At 42.0% G+C, this 16,470-nt stretch overlaps 1 protein-coding gene across 7 annotated transcripts in view; it reads right to left on the reverse strand.

Moving 5' to 3' along the window:
* Positions 1-16,470, reverse strand: part of EVL (Enah/Vasp-like) — a 155,453-nt gene that overhangs the window by 56,936 nt on the left and 82,047 nt on the right. For all 7 annotated transcript variants that reach the window (XM_041118546.1, XM_030041116.1, XM_030041091.1 and 4 more), the window contains exon 3: positions 13,176-13,353. In XM_041118546.1, coding sequence (XP_040974480.1) covers positions 13,176-13,353 — 178 coding nt within the window. The remainder of the gene's footprint in view (positions 1-13,175; positions 13,354-16,470) is intronic.

Consider the following 16,470-nt stretch of genomic DNA (forward strand, 5'->3'; position numbering starts at 1 on the left):
TTCAAATACTAACACAACAACAGATTTATCCCTAACAACATTTTTATCCACAATAATACACTGTATTCCTTCCAGAAAGCCATTTACAATATTTACACTAATTTGCTTCGACAATATTATACAAGAGAAGTCTTGTAGTTGACAAGTCATAGCTCATTGTCACCTACTACAAATAACTGATTCTAAAATTTCTGCTTTACAAAACACATTGGGATCGTCTGTCTTGCATTGTCTCCTGGGCAGTACTTTAGAAGCCCACAGCCTCCATGTGCCACACAGTTTTACAGCTGTGCCTTCTGTTTAACTCTTGCAGTTGATAGTGGGGAACATGTTTTTGGAAAGCACCTCTAAGCCAGCTGCCTCTCAACTTCCCCACAGAATGGCAGCATTCTGCCAATTTGCAGAACACCACTAAAAACTGAGAAGAATTAAATTTGTAATTCCCTTGGCTCCTTCTCATGTCCTCCAAGTCTTGCACAAGATCAGAATAAAAAGGACTTCCACACATTGAATTATGTATGGTCTTAGAGTAAAATAAAGTCATGTCTCCATTGTAAAAGAGTGATAGCTCCACTGATTATATATTAAAATATAATCCTCTATGTATCTGTTGCCTGGATGGTTGTGGTACATCAGGCGTCTGGATTCATTGGCCTCAAATTCACAATCTTCCTACCCAGAGTTGAAACAGAACTTACCTTCCCGTAATCTGGGTACCTGTTTTTGCAAAGTACAAAATTTGGTTAATTATATTGCTGGGATAGGATGCCATTAGTATAGAAATAGTTTCTTCATGGATGCCTCTGTCAGTGCATATTCCCCTCACTGACTGGACCTTCAGATTAGGAGCAGTGGTGGATCAGGGAGCTCAGTGCTTACCTGCAGACTGGGGGAATTGCCTTCGGAGCTTGTCATTGCTTAAGCTAAGAGAAGGTATTAGGACATATTCTTGTCTATGGAAATGCTGATGTTTTTCTGCCATGTCCATAAAGGAGGAAGGGAGACAGACGTAAGAAAGAAAGACTTAGAAAGGACTCAGGAGGAATGCCCTGGAGATGGGAGAGAAAGCACTGAGTAGCACGGCAAGAGGCTGAGCCTGCAGTTAAAGTAAACTCAGCACAATGAACTGGGGTGTCCGTCCCACTGACTACAAAATATCAGCTCTCTGGCCCATGTATAAGGATTAGCTTCTAGCCAAAATCTTCTAGTCTGGCAGTCACAGGTGCTTTCTCAGAGGATTCAGAAGCATTTGGTTAAACCACACAGATACCTGCAGCAGATGGTACACTTACGGTGTTCACTGCTTCAGAGGCAAGTGAAGAAACGAAGCACTGTTTTGCAGACACACAGAGGAGGACACTTCTTCACACATCTAAGCCAGGGTAAAACAGCAGGTGTTGAGCATGTACTTGTGCCAGCAAAGGCAATGCTGCTGGAAGGCCATCATCCACCACACAACTCTTGGATCCCACCAACCAGAACTCAGAGCTAGGGACGAGTCCTGGATTTCTTGGGCACCAAACTGGCACCTCAGTGAGATTCTGGGGAGATTAAGAAGAGCACAAGGTGGGTCTCTTATGTAAGCTTTGGGCAATATCAGAAAACTGGGCTCATTTAAGCACTTGCTTCTCTCCGTTAGCATAGAGAATAGGCTTGCATCAAACAGCAAAACCAGTACAGTAACTAACTACTGTTATTTTCCTTCCATTTAGGGAATGAAATAGGCTTACATTTCTCCCTTACGCTGCTGTGCCCACCGTATCTACCTCTAATACCACGCTGTATTGCACAGAGGAAGATGCACACACGGTTTTTCAGGCGCTGCACTAACCACCAGAGGGAGTTCCTGGAAACCAGCAGCGGAGGAAACGGAATTAATATTGATGTTTTCTATAGAGCACTCAGGAATACTAATCAAGACCAACAGATAAAGCAATCCATGCAAATCAGATTGACCGTAATTGCTTTGCAGGGTTTGGCTTTTTTATGGGTAGAATTGGAGCTGATTTTTAAATCCACCTTCAAGACCTGAATCCCGCTGCCTTCTCAGCTGTGCAGCTGAGCACGTACAAGTGCAAAGGCTAGGCGCTTTGTGAACTAAAATCACCTATTAGCAGATTACTTCCTTCCTGAACTGCAGGAGGACCAGAGATCGTTCCATTTTATCACAGTGGCGGTTTGCTCCCTGCTGTGTTGCAGGGACTGTGCAGCTTGTCGAGCCAGCAGCCAGCAGCACGGGACTACATCCACACTCATCACCTTTAGGTGAGCTGTCCTCTCTCTGTGGAGTGGAAACTACACAACTATTGTAGACTAGATGCCTAGCATTTATGTGGCTGAATTTCAGTTAAATGAATCGCGTGTTCAGCTGCATTGCTTCTCTGGGATTAATTGGAGAAATTACAACAGTCATTTCCATATGGGTCTGAGATTCTGCTTGCAGAATGCCACACAACCTAGAGCATTCGGGTCCCTGATTTGGTGAAAAATAAGATGCTGGATGACCACACGGAGTCATCTACGAAGGCAATTAATAGACTTTGTGGGAGCTCCGGGGGGATTACCAACCAGCAGCAGAAGCTGCTCTACATGCTTTGCTGGTGGCAGCATATGGCGATTCACTCGGTGGTTGGAATTAAGCAGTGGACTTTCTCCTCAGCTGAGCCTCCCGCCGGAGAGGGCTGCGCTGACTGTCCCCACTCAGCTCTCTGGTCCTAAACGCTGTGTGTTTTGACCAGGAACATGTTTTTAGTGACTGTTGTTCATGCAGTGAACTATGGCACATAATGAAAGCAGAGTTTAAAAACAAAATTCAAACCACTATCAATTTTATGTTGATTACATGTGAAAAACCCTCTCAGCCCAGAAACTTACTCCTGACTTCTATCTATATATGTGTGAATTTCTTCCCGAGTTCACTTCTGGTATAAAATCCAAAAATTTGCATGTACAAAGACCATCTGTTTGCAGAGCTCAGGCAGTCAGAGAAGTGATAATCTGATGTGCATTGCTCATGTGAACACACACATACGGACGCAGGCAACACACATGTATTCCTGTGAGTTCTCCCTAACTGTCCCAGGGAAATCCATGGAGCATCACTAAAAATACAGCTTATGTGCATTAGTTTCCAGGTCCCTAATTTATTATTATTAAACTAGAGGTTTAATTATTATTGTAGTTACTAATTAATTATAGCATAATTAGAAATAATTTATCTATTAATTAGAAAGTTTGGGAGAGGATAATAGCAAAATTGTCATGAACCAGAGAAGGGCTCTTAGCAGCAATCCTTTACAGTCAGTGACGAAAAGAGGAGGAAAAGTAGGCTGAGTTTTTCCTGGAGGTGCCTGGTAGAGACACCTTAAAATACATAACCGACTTGTCTCAGGAGCATCTGTTACTGTTCCTTGACCACACAGACAGCCCAGCTCAGGTACAAAACACTGTACTACAGATGCCTACATTTCTACTCCCGTTAACAGGAGGATCGTGGTCACACAATTATTACACGTTTGGAATGGGATCGCAGCTAGGGGACCGTATGAATTATGGTGTACAGACAAGCTATTATAAGGTCTGGCTCTTAGCTGCGAACCCCGGAAGTCTACTAAATAAAAAAAAGAGCCAAGTTTCTTGCCAGCTCAGCAACTAAGAACCCAAACCTATCTTAATCCCTATACATTTGTGTATCTCATCTCAAGTTAATCACTGATATAAATTAGCTAGCACCCAACAATTAACATAGGGTACCCATGAATAGTATAAAATAAGTAATTGCAGGGGGGCAGGGGTGGGGCTAAGACTAGAATTAGACAACACCATCATTATCAGAAGGCACCATTTCTGCAAGATGATTCAAAATTAATACAACATGTATTTCTGTGTTAAGTATATTCGGATACTTATTAATGCTGTAGAAAGCTGGAGATGTCACTATGTCACTTTCCATACAATCTTTTGGAAGTTTCAGTGATTTACTTTTCCAAAAATAAATAGTATTTGGAGGAGGACAGCACCATTGTAAAAATCAATCTGGTTTGGCCGATTCAGGTTAGGAGTTCCTATCAGTAGTTAATCACTCTTTGCAAATCTGGATCTGTGTAACTACCATCACAGCACACTGCCTGGTCATTTTTTTCTTTTAAGAATGAGGGCATCCCTTACAGTATTTAAAATAGTTTATTTATTTTCAGTATTCTTTCTCCTCTTCTCTCACTTCTAGTGAGAAAAATTTCACAGAATGTTCTTTTCAACTTATTCTGTGACATTATATATTATGAACTATATCAATATTTGGCTTTAATAATAGTGTGACTCAATCCATAGAGTGGGGTGAGATGTCAGTGTATATACAGAGGTAAACAGAGCATTGTTCTGCGTGGAATTACAGCACCTCTAACTCATGCAGGATCTGAAAAGGAAGACAAAACTGCCTTAAAAAAGCAACTCTTGTTCCAACACAAATGAAGTCATGTTATTTTAGAGACTACCCCAGGACACCAAATATCAAAGCACTTTAAGAATGACAGAAAATGAGCACAAAACTGAAAGAAGGTTTGTTAAAAACCAGATCTCTTCCAAGGAGCAATTTCTCCTTCACTGAAAGAAATCATATGCCCAATCAATAAATGAATGTCCCATAGACTATTACTTCTGAGCAAAACAAAATGCACTGAGAGTCAACGTGCCAAAGTACAGCATTGGAAAAGGTAAAGAGAAAAATACTGTTCTCATCACAAAAAGCCATTTGCTCTTCATATGCTTCAGATTTTTGAAGAGCTGTGGACTCCAAGCACAGACTACGGGCTTCTGCAGGAGGTAAGGCGGCAGACCGGGGTGTAAACCCCCGCCTTTGCTCACTGCCTGCGCAGAGCGGAGGGGCAGAGTCAGGGCAGAGCCCACCACTGCCCACCCGAGGAGCTGCGCCCGGAGGGTGCTCGCAGCGCGCTGCTGGCGTGGGCTGGCGGCGGGTACTCCTTCTCCTGCCGCCTCCCCGGGGAGAGGAGACGAGAGGAGAGCAGAGCAGAGCAGAGCAGAGCAGAAGAAGCAGCAGGGGGAGAGTACTCGGAGCTGCTTCTGAGTCCCGGCATCTCCTGGGGGAAGGCAGCTGTCGCACTTCTGTGGCTCCAGGCTGAGCTCCACTCACAGCCCCGGCTTGATGCAGGACATATAGTCCAGACTAACCCCCAAAAAGGACCCCTCACCGGATGAAGAGGTATATTCAGCAAGCAAACACCGAATAAATGGTCTCCAAATGAATACCGGCCAAAATCTGGCCTACGCTGCTTGCACATAAATTACTGGACTTCTTACATTTTGATAATTACTTTTTTTTCTAAGCTAATATATTCTTCTACCACTTATTGTACTCCAGTGAAAAAGCCACACTGCATCTCCTACCACTTTGCTCCGGGAACTTTGCCAGTTTGCAACAGTTTCAGAAAAACAAGGGTTTGAGGGCAATGGTGCTAGGGAATCTTGCTAGCAGAAGTCTTCACTCTCAATGTGTACAAGTCTCTCTTAAATCTCTCAACAATTTTCTCCCCACACAGCTTCCTTCCTGAAGTGGTTTTCATTTAGTGCAGAAGAATTCAGCACAGCAAAAAACATCAGCGAGAGACTCAAGAGCCGTTAGATTTGTTATGCTCTTCAAAGAACAGAGGCACCTTTTGTTGTTCTAGACATGCGACAGCAGCTCCAGTGCTGCTGCTGCTCTAAGCAGGGATATAATAGAGTCCTGCAGAAAAGTGGCTAAGACACGTACAAGCAACATGCCATGGGTTTTTATTTGCATAACACTGGGAGAGCACTTCACTGCCCTGGAAAACTTTCTGCTGTGGATCCCTACCACCTGGGGGACTGAAAAACTAAACTGAAAAAAACCCGATGACTACTTCTATAGAGCAGAATAATTAAATAATGGTTTGATACTTCCTGACAGATGAATAATAGCAATGATGTTTACAGTTCTAGCACTGAAAGGAGTCTGTAATTCCAGTTTATCTATTCACGAGTGAAGCAATTTACCTCCTGTGCTCCAGTCAGCTGGAGCCAAACTAATATGGAAGATTAACCAGTTTTACTCACTACTTCTGGCTGGGCCAACTTCTTCCAGTTCTAGTTTTAATCATGTTTCTCTTAACATGAACTCAACTTAAAGAGTGTACAGAGGTTCTTAGAAATGTCATATATCCACCTCAGGAAGCCAAGGTCGACCTGAGAAGAGGGAACTTGAGAAGTTTTGCAGGCAGGGGAAGCTTGCAAGGAAAGGGTCCGTAATTCCAGGAGAAGTGTTGGTTGTTTTAGAAACATGGGCAGTGGACATGTATGAGGACTGTCATCCCCATCAGCACAGTAAGAAATAGCCTTGGGAGCAAGACCCAACGAGTGCTACTACGGCCTGAGCTGATGTTTTCCAGCTGGGGTCACAAGGGACTCTTGTCCTGAAAGGGTTGGGCAGGGATGGGGCCTCCTGAACGTGCGGTGGGGCACTGGCTGGGGAGTACCCTTCACGGGTTGCTCAAGAAAATAAATTCATACCTAGTTAGCTGGGTAACAGCTCATCTCTGTCCGGTTTGCAAAGGAAGGAATTTATTCCTATACCAAGCAATACACTAAAAGATTATTTGTAAGTCAGGTGGGTTTTTCTGGAACAGTTCCAGCGATAAAGCAATGCAGCAGATGCAAGGAAAAAGCTCATCATCTTACTTGAATTTTCCCTCCCTCTTCATTGACTTACAAAGCACAGCAAGCTAGATCAGAAACTGCCCTATCTGCAGAGCATTTCTGAGAGACTAAAGTGTATATTGAAACTGGAGTAGGCATGAGGCTGGAAAAATTGTGAAATTTATTTCTCTAAACCTTTCTCTGGTGCTTTTGGAAGATGTCACTCGGGAAAGATTTATTCCCCTGGGAAAACTTTGTTTGTTAAAGAAGCAAACGCTTTTTGTATTTTTAACATGCACCCAATTAACCATCGCCTGTGGGTTGCTATTCTGGCTAGCACTAAGTGTCTGACCACATGGACCATATTTACACTAGTAAGTTTAAAAGTTTGCTATTTACCAGTTCTCTATGCCTACATTGTAAATAAGAACAAGTTCTGGGATGATTTGGTTAAAAGACCTGCAGCAGAATGGCATGCTTACAGTCCTGCAATGGCTACACAATACGAGGTTACATGAGTCTTTAAATGTTATTAGCACACTTAAAAGTACAACGTGCACAGAATATACCATCTTAGTGGTTTATAATCTGCACTAACACACCTGATGGTGTGGGAAATGAGTCCGCAGCGCAGTATGTGAAGCGCCTCACATGGGGCACAGATCTCTTTATACCAGCACTGTTTTGGAACCAGCTGGCTTCAAGTGGGCATTGTGTTCTGTGGTAGGTCCCTTCCATTATTGATGAGTTATTTTATGTATTATGCAGTACTGTAATGAAGATGCAGTCTTTTGTCTTCCCACACTGTGTCCTCTGTGGTGCTAAGAAGTCTTGGGGCAATATTATCAAATAAAACAGTCACTGCATTGTAGAAGATGAATGCAGCTGACTGACTTTCCCAGCAGTAACACTTCAGTGCCACTGAAATATCAGGAGATGCGGGACTAGTTGGAAAAATTCTAATGTAAAAATGAACTGAATATAACATTACAAAATTATATTTAAAAAAATTGTGTAGACTTTCATCTGAAATCCAGTGCACCATAATCTTCACACACATCCTGCACTGACAGAAACCTTGCAAATACTTAGGGCATCTAATTAGGAGAGAGAATGTATACTACATACTGCCAGTTTATCTGCTGTTTGATGAATCAATGCTTTATTCTTCTATTTCTCCCCTTATTTTGGAGGGCTCAAAGTGCTTTCCAAGGAACCTCCTCGCAGCAATATGGAAATGCAGTCACTTCTGGACAAGGATAAGAGCAGAATGACCGAAGGAATGGAAAAAGATCTCAAACTCCAAAGAACTTCATCAAATCCAACTTATGGGAAAGGGGGCTAGAGAAATACATGTCAAATAATCCACAATAGTGGAAAAGAAAAGCCAGCAGATGTGCTAATCAGAACAAGAGGAGTAAGGAGCAATCCTTCTGACTGCCAAAATGACCTCTCTGCAGAGTTAAAGCTGGGTCTGTGAAGCTCTGTGTCTGAAGGCACGGGGCTGAACTCTGCACCCTCTGTGACCTACACGTCTGTATCGTGTGGTCTGTAAGCCACTTAGAACAAGAAAATGGCTTTCTTACAAGAAAAAAAAAAAAAAAAAAAATCACTATTCATTTTCTTCAAACCTCTCCCCTACTATTTCATGCTTTCCTCCTACTTCTCCCTTCTTAGTCAGATACGGCAGCTGACCTCTTTAAACTATGACTAACTCTGCAACATAGCCTTCTGCATAAGGCTTGCCAGCACGTGGTGTGTTTACATTTAGAAATATGATTTTCTTGCATTGTAAGCCAACAATAACTATCCAAGTCCCCAGGGCAAAGACATCAGAAGAAAAGCAAAAGTCTATAAAGTGTTACATTCACTATGTCATAGGCAGCATTTACCAGTTGGCTGCATACATAGATCAGACTCTCAATTCTTCTCCGAGAGGTACCAAATCTTTAAGCCGTGGAAGCCCAAGATGCCCTTGCAGTTGGTCACGCCAAGCCATAAAGCCGAGCCACTAGTCTCCTCCTGCAGCACGGAAACATGCAGGTGCTGTCAGGGACCAGCAGGGAAGCAAGGACGGTGTCTGAAGTGAGCAAATAAGGAAGGAAAGAAATGAAGCCATTCCTTTGCCTGTCCCTAGTGATTTGGGGAGCAAGAAAGGAGAGAAAAGAGTCTCACTCCCTCTCTCAGGGAAGTGTAACCACTCACTGGGAGAAGCGCTGAGTGTACAGACTCCGTTAAGCCCTGCAGAAAGTTACATTCATCACAGGCACCACTGGCTTTCCTGCAAAATCATGCCAGGAACTTGCCCATTTTAGCTTACTGATATCCTCACCTTACGTCCTGCTCCAATAACGGTGCCGTGCAGCCACCGGTCATTGCATTTGTTAAATCTAAGAGGATGTAAGCCCTGAATAACGTGAACCTTGTCTGCTTACCAAGTGTCAAACAGCCTGCGGGCAGGATCCATGCAAAATGCTTTTCCCACAGTGTCCCTGGGCAAGAAGGGGTGATGCTCTGTCCCCAGTGAAACCTGGCTGCAGGTGACAAGGTAAGCTGATGACATTCCTTGGTGATGCTCCTTGCATCAGGTAGCTTATGCTAGTAAAAGGCCTGGTGTCACAAAGTGGACACCCATGAAAGCAAAACAATTTAATGGGAAGTCATTTGTCATACTAATGGTCTTACTAAATGACACCATTAAAGAACCATAAGCAAGAGATTGGTAATAAGCAAGTCAATGTTATCATTTGCTCTCATTTTGCAGGCTGGCTCAGGACCAACTCTTCATTTTTTATTGTAAAGGAGAACAGATTAAAGAGACGTATAAGGAAATCAAAGTAATTAGGCATATAAACAAGCTGGCAGGTAAACAATTGTGATTCAGTGAGGCAACTGTCAGCCTCTAAAGGAAGGACGGCACACATTTGTATTATTATTTTCTTTTTAGTCTTATTTTATCTCATTTCAGATTACTCCTAACATGATCATTAGCATCCTTACAAAGCACAAGACTGAGCTGAGTATGTGTTCAGCTCCTGCACTGCAAGGCTTGCTTCACCCCACCCTGAGGACGTGCACTGGGAGAGGCTCCCATCACAGCACTGAGAATTTAGCCACACGTAAGATGGCCAGCCCCTGCAGTGGGCAAGAGTAAGAGTTCATCCGCTGCAGAAATACAACTAGACAGCGAGTTTAGTTATCGCTTTTCTCCCAGCTTTCCCAAACTTTGGGACGTCAGACTCCCTGGAAGAATCCCTATCCAGGGATGATCTTGACACACAACCCAGGTTACCACAGGCTGGATGTAGGATCTGATTCAGCCCGTTTAACCTTAGGCATTTAACGAAGCACTGAGTTTAGTTTTCACTAGTGCCCCATGTAATCAGCACACAGATATCAGTGCCTGTGGTGAATGATCTCAGGTATCGTAGCCTCTCTTGTGAAGAAGTGGGACAGTACCATAATTCTCAACACTAGTTCATAACTGTATATTCATTTGAAGTGATTCATGCATTTGAAAGTCAGCACTGCCTAAAAATTATTTCCAACTCCCCAAAACACAGACTGCTATCATTTTTTTAAACTAATTCAGCTTAATGCACCATTCAAAAACCCACACCATTGCTTTGCGACTAAGACTAGTTATTTTCCCAAATGTTACAGTACCCTGACTCCACGTCTGCTGAAGATATGATGCAGTCTCTGATTTTCTGCTGTAGTCTACCATGATTAATTTTAGTCTACGCAAGTGGGCGGTAGAATGAAGGGAGAAGCAATCATGGAAGCCAGAATCTGTATCCAACTACGGGAAGATTAGGAGTACCTAAACACAGTAAAGTCTCAGCAGGGAATATACAAAAACAAGAAAACATTAGAAATAGCACATCCCAAGTAGTGCGCATAGCATATCCCAAACTGTAGAGCTAGCAGATAGATAGGGTATTCTGTACTATGAATGTGCCAGAGGGAACCTCTGTTCAACTCTCTGGTTTTGGTTGAGGATTTTATTAGTGTGTGAGCAATTCTGTGCGTACAAATGCACTCCTTAAAGCTGTCATCTGTCTGCATAAGCACATGAGCAACTTTAATACATGGATGCGTAGATATAATAAATACATTTTTTTCCTAATGATTCTTCCATATGAAAAAGCAAACCCTAATGCAGCACGCAGGCAGCAGAATGGATGGAGTATGCAGGCAGTGACTGCGCCTGAAAAGATATATGGATATGTGTGTTTGTGTGAATTCCTATTTGTATTAATTCATGCCCACAAAAGCTTATGTGCTATATGAGCCTAGAAGAGCAGATCTGAAAAAACATTTTACACCTTATATTCATTATGTACTTTTGCTGTCAACTCGCATGCTGAGATCATTGCAATAAGTGGGAAACTTACGGTGATATAAAAGTCCTCAATATAATCTATTATCTATTTGTAGCTAATAAATTTACAGATAAATATTTATAGAAATATATTTTGTAATTAAAAATGATTTTGATAAAAACCTATATTTTGGGAATTTGTTTCATAGAATCAGAGTTTTTTTAAAAAGCCACAAATGCTGAAATTCCCTTTAAACCAAATTTCAGTTTTTGACAACCTCAGCTGTAAAGAATGGGACAACTGGCAATCTTTGAAACTTCTAACATTTATGTATGAAAGAAAAGGGGTTGTTGAAGACTGAATGTTTACCAGACCATTTTTTTTTCTAAAAAAGAAAGTAGGAAATTTTTTCATCTATGACCCAATTCATGCCTGTCTGTGTGACAACTACAAACTTTAAATGCAAGCTTTTCAGCATGGGTTGGATCTAATGTCTGTAAAGCATCTAACACACTTTGGTGTGCTAAGTAAATGAATAAAAGAATACCCCCCAAAATGCAAATTAGTATTTGCTATATATTCATAAACTTCTCAGGAGTCTAACAGGCTTTTCAAGTACTCAAAAATACTTTCTTAAAAATACCTGTAGTTTCTTTGCTGGGAGTAGCTAACATAATTAAAGTATCCTCTTTAAGAGAGTTTCTTTCATTTTAGCCTAAGAGCAATAATTTCTCATCTTGAAAGTCATGTTTCCACAAGGCACCTCCCTAGAATAACCTAAAAATCCTGCAAAAACCCCACTCCCTTTGACGGGAAGAAACAGATGGAAAAAAAACCCCAAACTTAAGGGCTTTTGGAAGAAAGGCAGACCCATCATAGACATTAAACCAATGACTACATCAAGATCATAATCAAAGTATCCAAATTTTGGAGTCTCATCTGGTGGTCTAAAAGGGTTGAGCACATTATGAGCAGCCAAAGAGCTCTGTACTCTTCAGACTTGCATGAATTTAGGACTGGTGAGTGTTGGCCAGATTTCCTCCTGAAGTCTCCTGCTGTGGCACAACTAGAGCTGAAAAAGTTCAAGCTGAAGAAGGCAGAATTCAGCCCTCAGTACTTCTAAATATAGCTCAGAATTTAAGACATTTTTGATGACTTTTGCATTTGTCAGCTTAATAGGATGAATGGAAATAGCAAAAGAAAAAATAAGAACTTTTATATTACAAATAAACCTTTTAGTAACACACATTTGTGTATTGAAGGTTGTCAGGAGACAATCTCTCTCTAGAGGGCTGCTGTCCATCGCCAGTGAACACTGCAGTGAAACCCGGACGACAGCAAATGATGTAAACCTTGACTCACTGTGTTTTCAAAAGGAAAATAGGGCTGTGGTGTGTATTTTGCAGGAAAAAAGACACCACACAAGAACTGCTTTCTGTTCCCAGCCCAGGAGCTGCAGAGAGGTCATAGGCATGTAACTGAGGGCAGTACTTCATCCAGATACTGCAGTCCAGAAACCGGTTTCCATTGAGAAACCAGGACTTTATTTTGGGCCCTCGTCAAGCTAGCGCAATGACAATTTCACAGAACAGTAAACTTCACCATAAACTTCAACTGCAGCCAATATAGTACTTAGGAGCAACATCAATCAACGTCCAGAGTACAAGCCTTTGCATTTTACCTTATGAAATAACCGAGACGCCACACACTCCTCTTTTTGAAAGCTGGCCCACAAGAGCCAACAGCTGTAGCGGACACCCAACACACTGGAAATGCCAGCTCAGAGTTCTACCTTATAAAATTTTGCTAATTTTACTCTAGCTTCTGTTTATTTAAAGTTATATTCTGCCATCTTACATGTAACACAAGACATACACAGACCCACATAAACCAGCGGGGCTACCTGCCTGCTGAGGCATTCCCAAACAACCATTGATTTCCCATCGTGAATTAAGGCACCATGAAAAATTAGAAGGAAGGCGAATAAAACCTGAAAACATGCACAATTCATACCACAGCAAATGCTGATGTAAAGGCTGTCTACCAGAGACCAACTTTTTTTATAATAACGTGTTTTATAATGGCATACTATCCAATACAACTGCAGTAGGTGCTTGAAATGTAAAATGTAAGCTGTAAAATGCCACAGATTAATAAAGAGTGTAGTGGCTGCTAATTTACCTCCATCTTGTGAGTTCATGATATTCAGAGCAAACAGCATTGCATTGGAGAACGTGGTAGCCTCTTCTTTGCTTGCAAAATTCAAGCCATAGACCTGCCGTGCATCGCGCCATTGATGAAAGGTAGGTGTTGCTTGATTGTACTTCAGTCCTTTCACAATTGAGTAATTAATCACTACCTGTGATTTGAAAGAGAGGGGTGAAGATTAAAAATAGTTCTGTTTTCAGTGGGGAAAAACCCCAACCCTGTGGTAAATGTTAATTAAATTGGTAGAGGCAATTCATATGGCAGCTTCTACATGGCTGTACAGTAAGGCGGTGTGTGTTTTGATGACAGAAGACCCACATCTGGGGGTGAGATATACAACAGTTCAATTCAGCCTCGGGGAGCTGTAAGCTAGTCTTGCAAAATCTATTACCTGATCGTGTTTTCTACAGCACCTCCACTGGATACAGCTGTGCAGATACTGCAGACAGATGTCAGGAGCCAGTGCCAGCAGCTGTTGCCATCTTTTGGGGGATGATCATGCACAATTGTCAGAAAAAGAGCCAGACAGCGCTCTTGGCACTAACCCTGCCCTTCAGCAGATAAATGTTTGACTCATTTTACCATCTCTGCTTTTCTCCTCCCATGCACCTGATCACCACCAGCTTCTTATGTTGAGAGAGTTTTTTCTCTAGAATCAGATAGGCAAAGACAAAAACAGACAACCAAATATTTCCTCTCCCACCTCCTCCCTTGCTGTACATGCTATAATTTCCAGGTAAGGGGTGACTGCGGCAGAAGGGTGTTTCTGTATGTTTTGATTTAATCTGCTGAATACAATGCCCTGTTTATCCTTGGGCAGGGCATGTGGGACACCCAGCTACACAGTACACCTGGGATCCAGCCAGAAACCTCCAGCGCTAAAAGTGTAAGCTGCTCTAGCTGAGAGTGGAGAGGCAGGAGTGGCCGCTGCACCACTAATAAGCCAGAAGGACCCATGGCAGAGACAGCACCCCTGAGATACCCATCTGTGGAGTGGCAATGGCACTCTGTTGTGATGCACATTTAAGAAACAAAATGCCAACAGAAGGAATCATAATTATTCTCACAAACAGGCAGAGTGCAGCTGAAAACAGGGAAGGAGTAGGAAATGGAGGCTCCCTCTTCATCAGCCCCCACATGCTGGGGGCAGAAGGGAACCAGGGACGGAGAAACTTAAAATTATGAGCAGGGAAAGTCTGAAGTTCATTATTCAAATATAGCAAATCTGGTTTTGAATATTTGAGACTGTCTCTACAAATGGAGTTCTTTTGGCTGGAGTTTTATGAAGAGCCAGAACAATCCCACAATTTCTGGTCCTCATTGAAAGCAAATCAATGGAAATCCTCCAGCAAACTAGTTTGTACGGCTCATCTGTAAATTAGACGGGCTGGACACTGGTATACAGGAGTAGGAAGAGGGATTTTGGTGCATGCTGTCTGGGAGCTCACTCTTAGCGCAAGTCTTACCATCTTGGACTTGGTACGAAGGGAGCAACAACTGAAGGCAAGGGAACAAACAGCCAGTAATGAATAAATGCTGTACACAGTATTTACTGTTACAGGTGGATCCCACACACCAGAAAACCTACCGATACATCTTTTTCATAGTCTGATTGACCAGTACTTTGGAAAGTTTTCTGTTAGTACTATTATTGCATCTAAAAAACTCCAATGTATTTAATTAGATTAACAATATTTTTGCTAGATGACTGACAATTCTTCTCAATTATAAAAGCAGAGTTTTAAAACTAATTTAAAAAATTAATGACTCCTAGCTCTGAGTTTTGACTTTTCAGTGGATTGCCAATTTAAATTGTCAGAAAAACATTAGATGAGCACCTAATACATTAGGAGCAAATCGTTTTTCACACATTCCTATTTTTGAAGGATGGCATTGTCTCATTGACATAGCTAGTTAACAGATGTCTGATAACTATACTATATTAATATACAAAAAATGATGGAAACAAGCAAAGAAGCCATTACACCAGTAGATATTTACAGATATACTCTATTTCTGTAATGCATTTACTTACCTGAGCCAGCATTAAACAGTGATGTAGCAGATGATATAGTCTTTGAATACTTGGTCTAGCTTTAGGCATAAATTATCCTGATGGTTATTGAACATCCAGTGTCTGGTCCGACTTTTGCTCTCAAACCAATATCATTATTAAGTTACCATGTAAATGCACTGGGCAGCAATCAGATCTACGCTGCTTTTTTTGCCACATTTTATAGAGAGACTCCTGACCTGCGATCCAAAGGGAGATGCAGGACAGCCTGCATTTGGTACACAGGCTTCCAAGAGTTGGTCCCCTGAAAATGGGAACCGCATCACCAGCACACTGCGCAGGAAGGCACCCACACCAACCAGAATGACATGGAAACCACGTCGTGCTGGTCACAGCAAAGCCATGAACTCACTCTTCTAGCTGACAGCTTAGATGATAGCCCTTTCCCCTTGAAAAATGGTGACACCACCCCCATTCTACCTCTGAGCATTGGGAGAGCCTGTACCAATGTTGCTCACACTCAAGGGGTCTCTGGAACATCAAGTAGATTCGTGCCTGGATTACTAACCCAACAGTTTTAACATGTACCAATTTTTAGGTTTTCCAACCACTTCTGAGTAGCTTAACCAAGGGAGGGCACAGCTAGTATCTTCAAGGAAATGTTTAGAAAGACTGTGATCTTCTACCAGGCTTTACAAAGTAAGTATTTCTCACCTACTAAAAGTATCTTCTGTTTCAAAGGACAGCACTATTAAAGTCCAAAGAGCACTAGAGGGTGTAATGCAGTTGTATAATGAAAGACGAGAATTGTAAAAACCTATGCCAAAAATCGTTTAATAGAAGTCAGGTGAACAGTTCAAAATTTGCTTTCCCAGAACATTGACTCAAGGAACTCAGACAATCCGCTGTATTCTGAGGGTTTGATCCCTTCACTGGAATAAAGACAGAATTTGAATGTTGACCTTCATTAACCATCAGGATGCCTATGCATGTAATACCTTGTCTTCAAACTGAAAACAGAGAGTTTAAAACTGGGAAATGAAACATAAAATAGCCAGAGTTTCATTTTATCTCCTTTGGCTAATGTTTCTAGAAAACAGAAAAAAGAGGGTGGGTTCTCCTGCTGTTGTTAAAAATGGGTGCACACAGGTATCCGGTACAGATGGTGCTGAGACTCTGCAAGGCACGTGATGATAAGTAAGTGCTTCAGAGCAGTAATTAACATAAAGAAGGTCCTCCTGTTTGGAGCATAGG

This window comes from Aquila chrysaetos, chromosome 2 (assembly GCF_900496995.4).
Source record: "Aquila chrysaetos chrysaetos chromosome 2, bAquChr1.4, whole genome shotgun sequence".
Lineage (NCBI taxonomy): Eukaryota > Metazoa > Chordata > Aves > Accipitriformes > Accipitridae > Aquila > Aquila chrysaetos.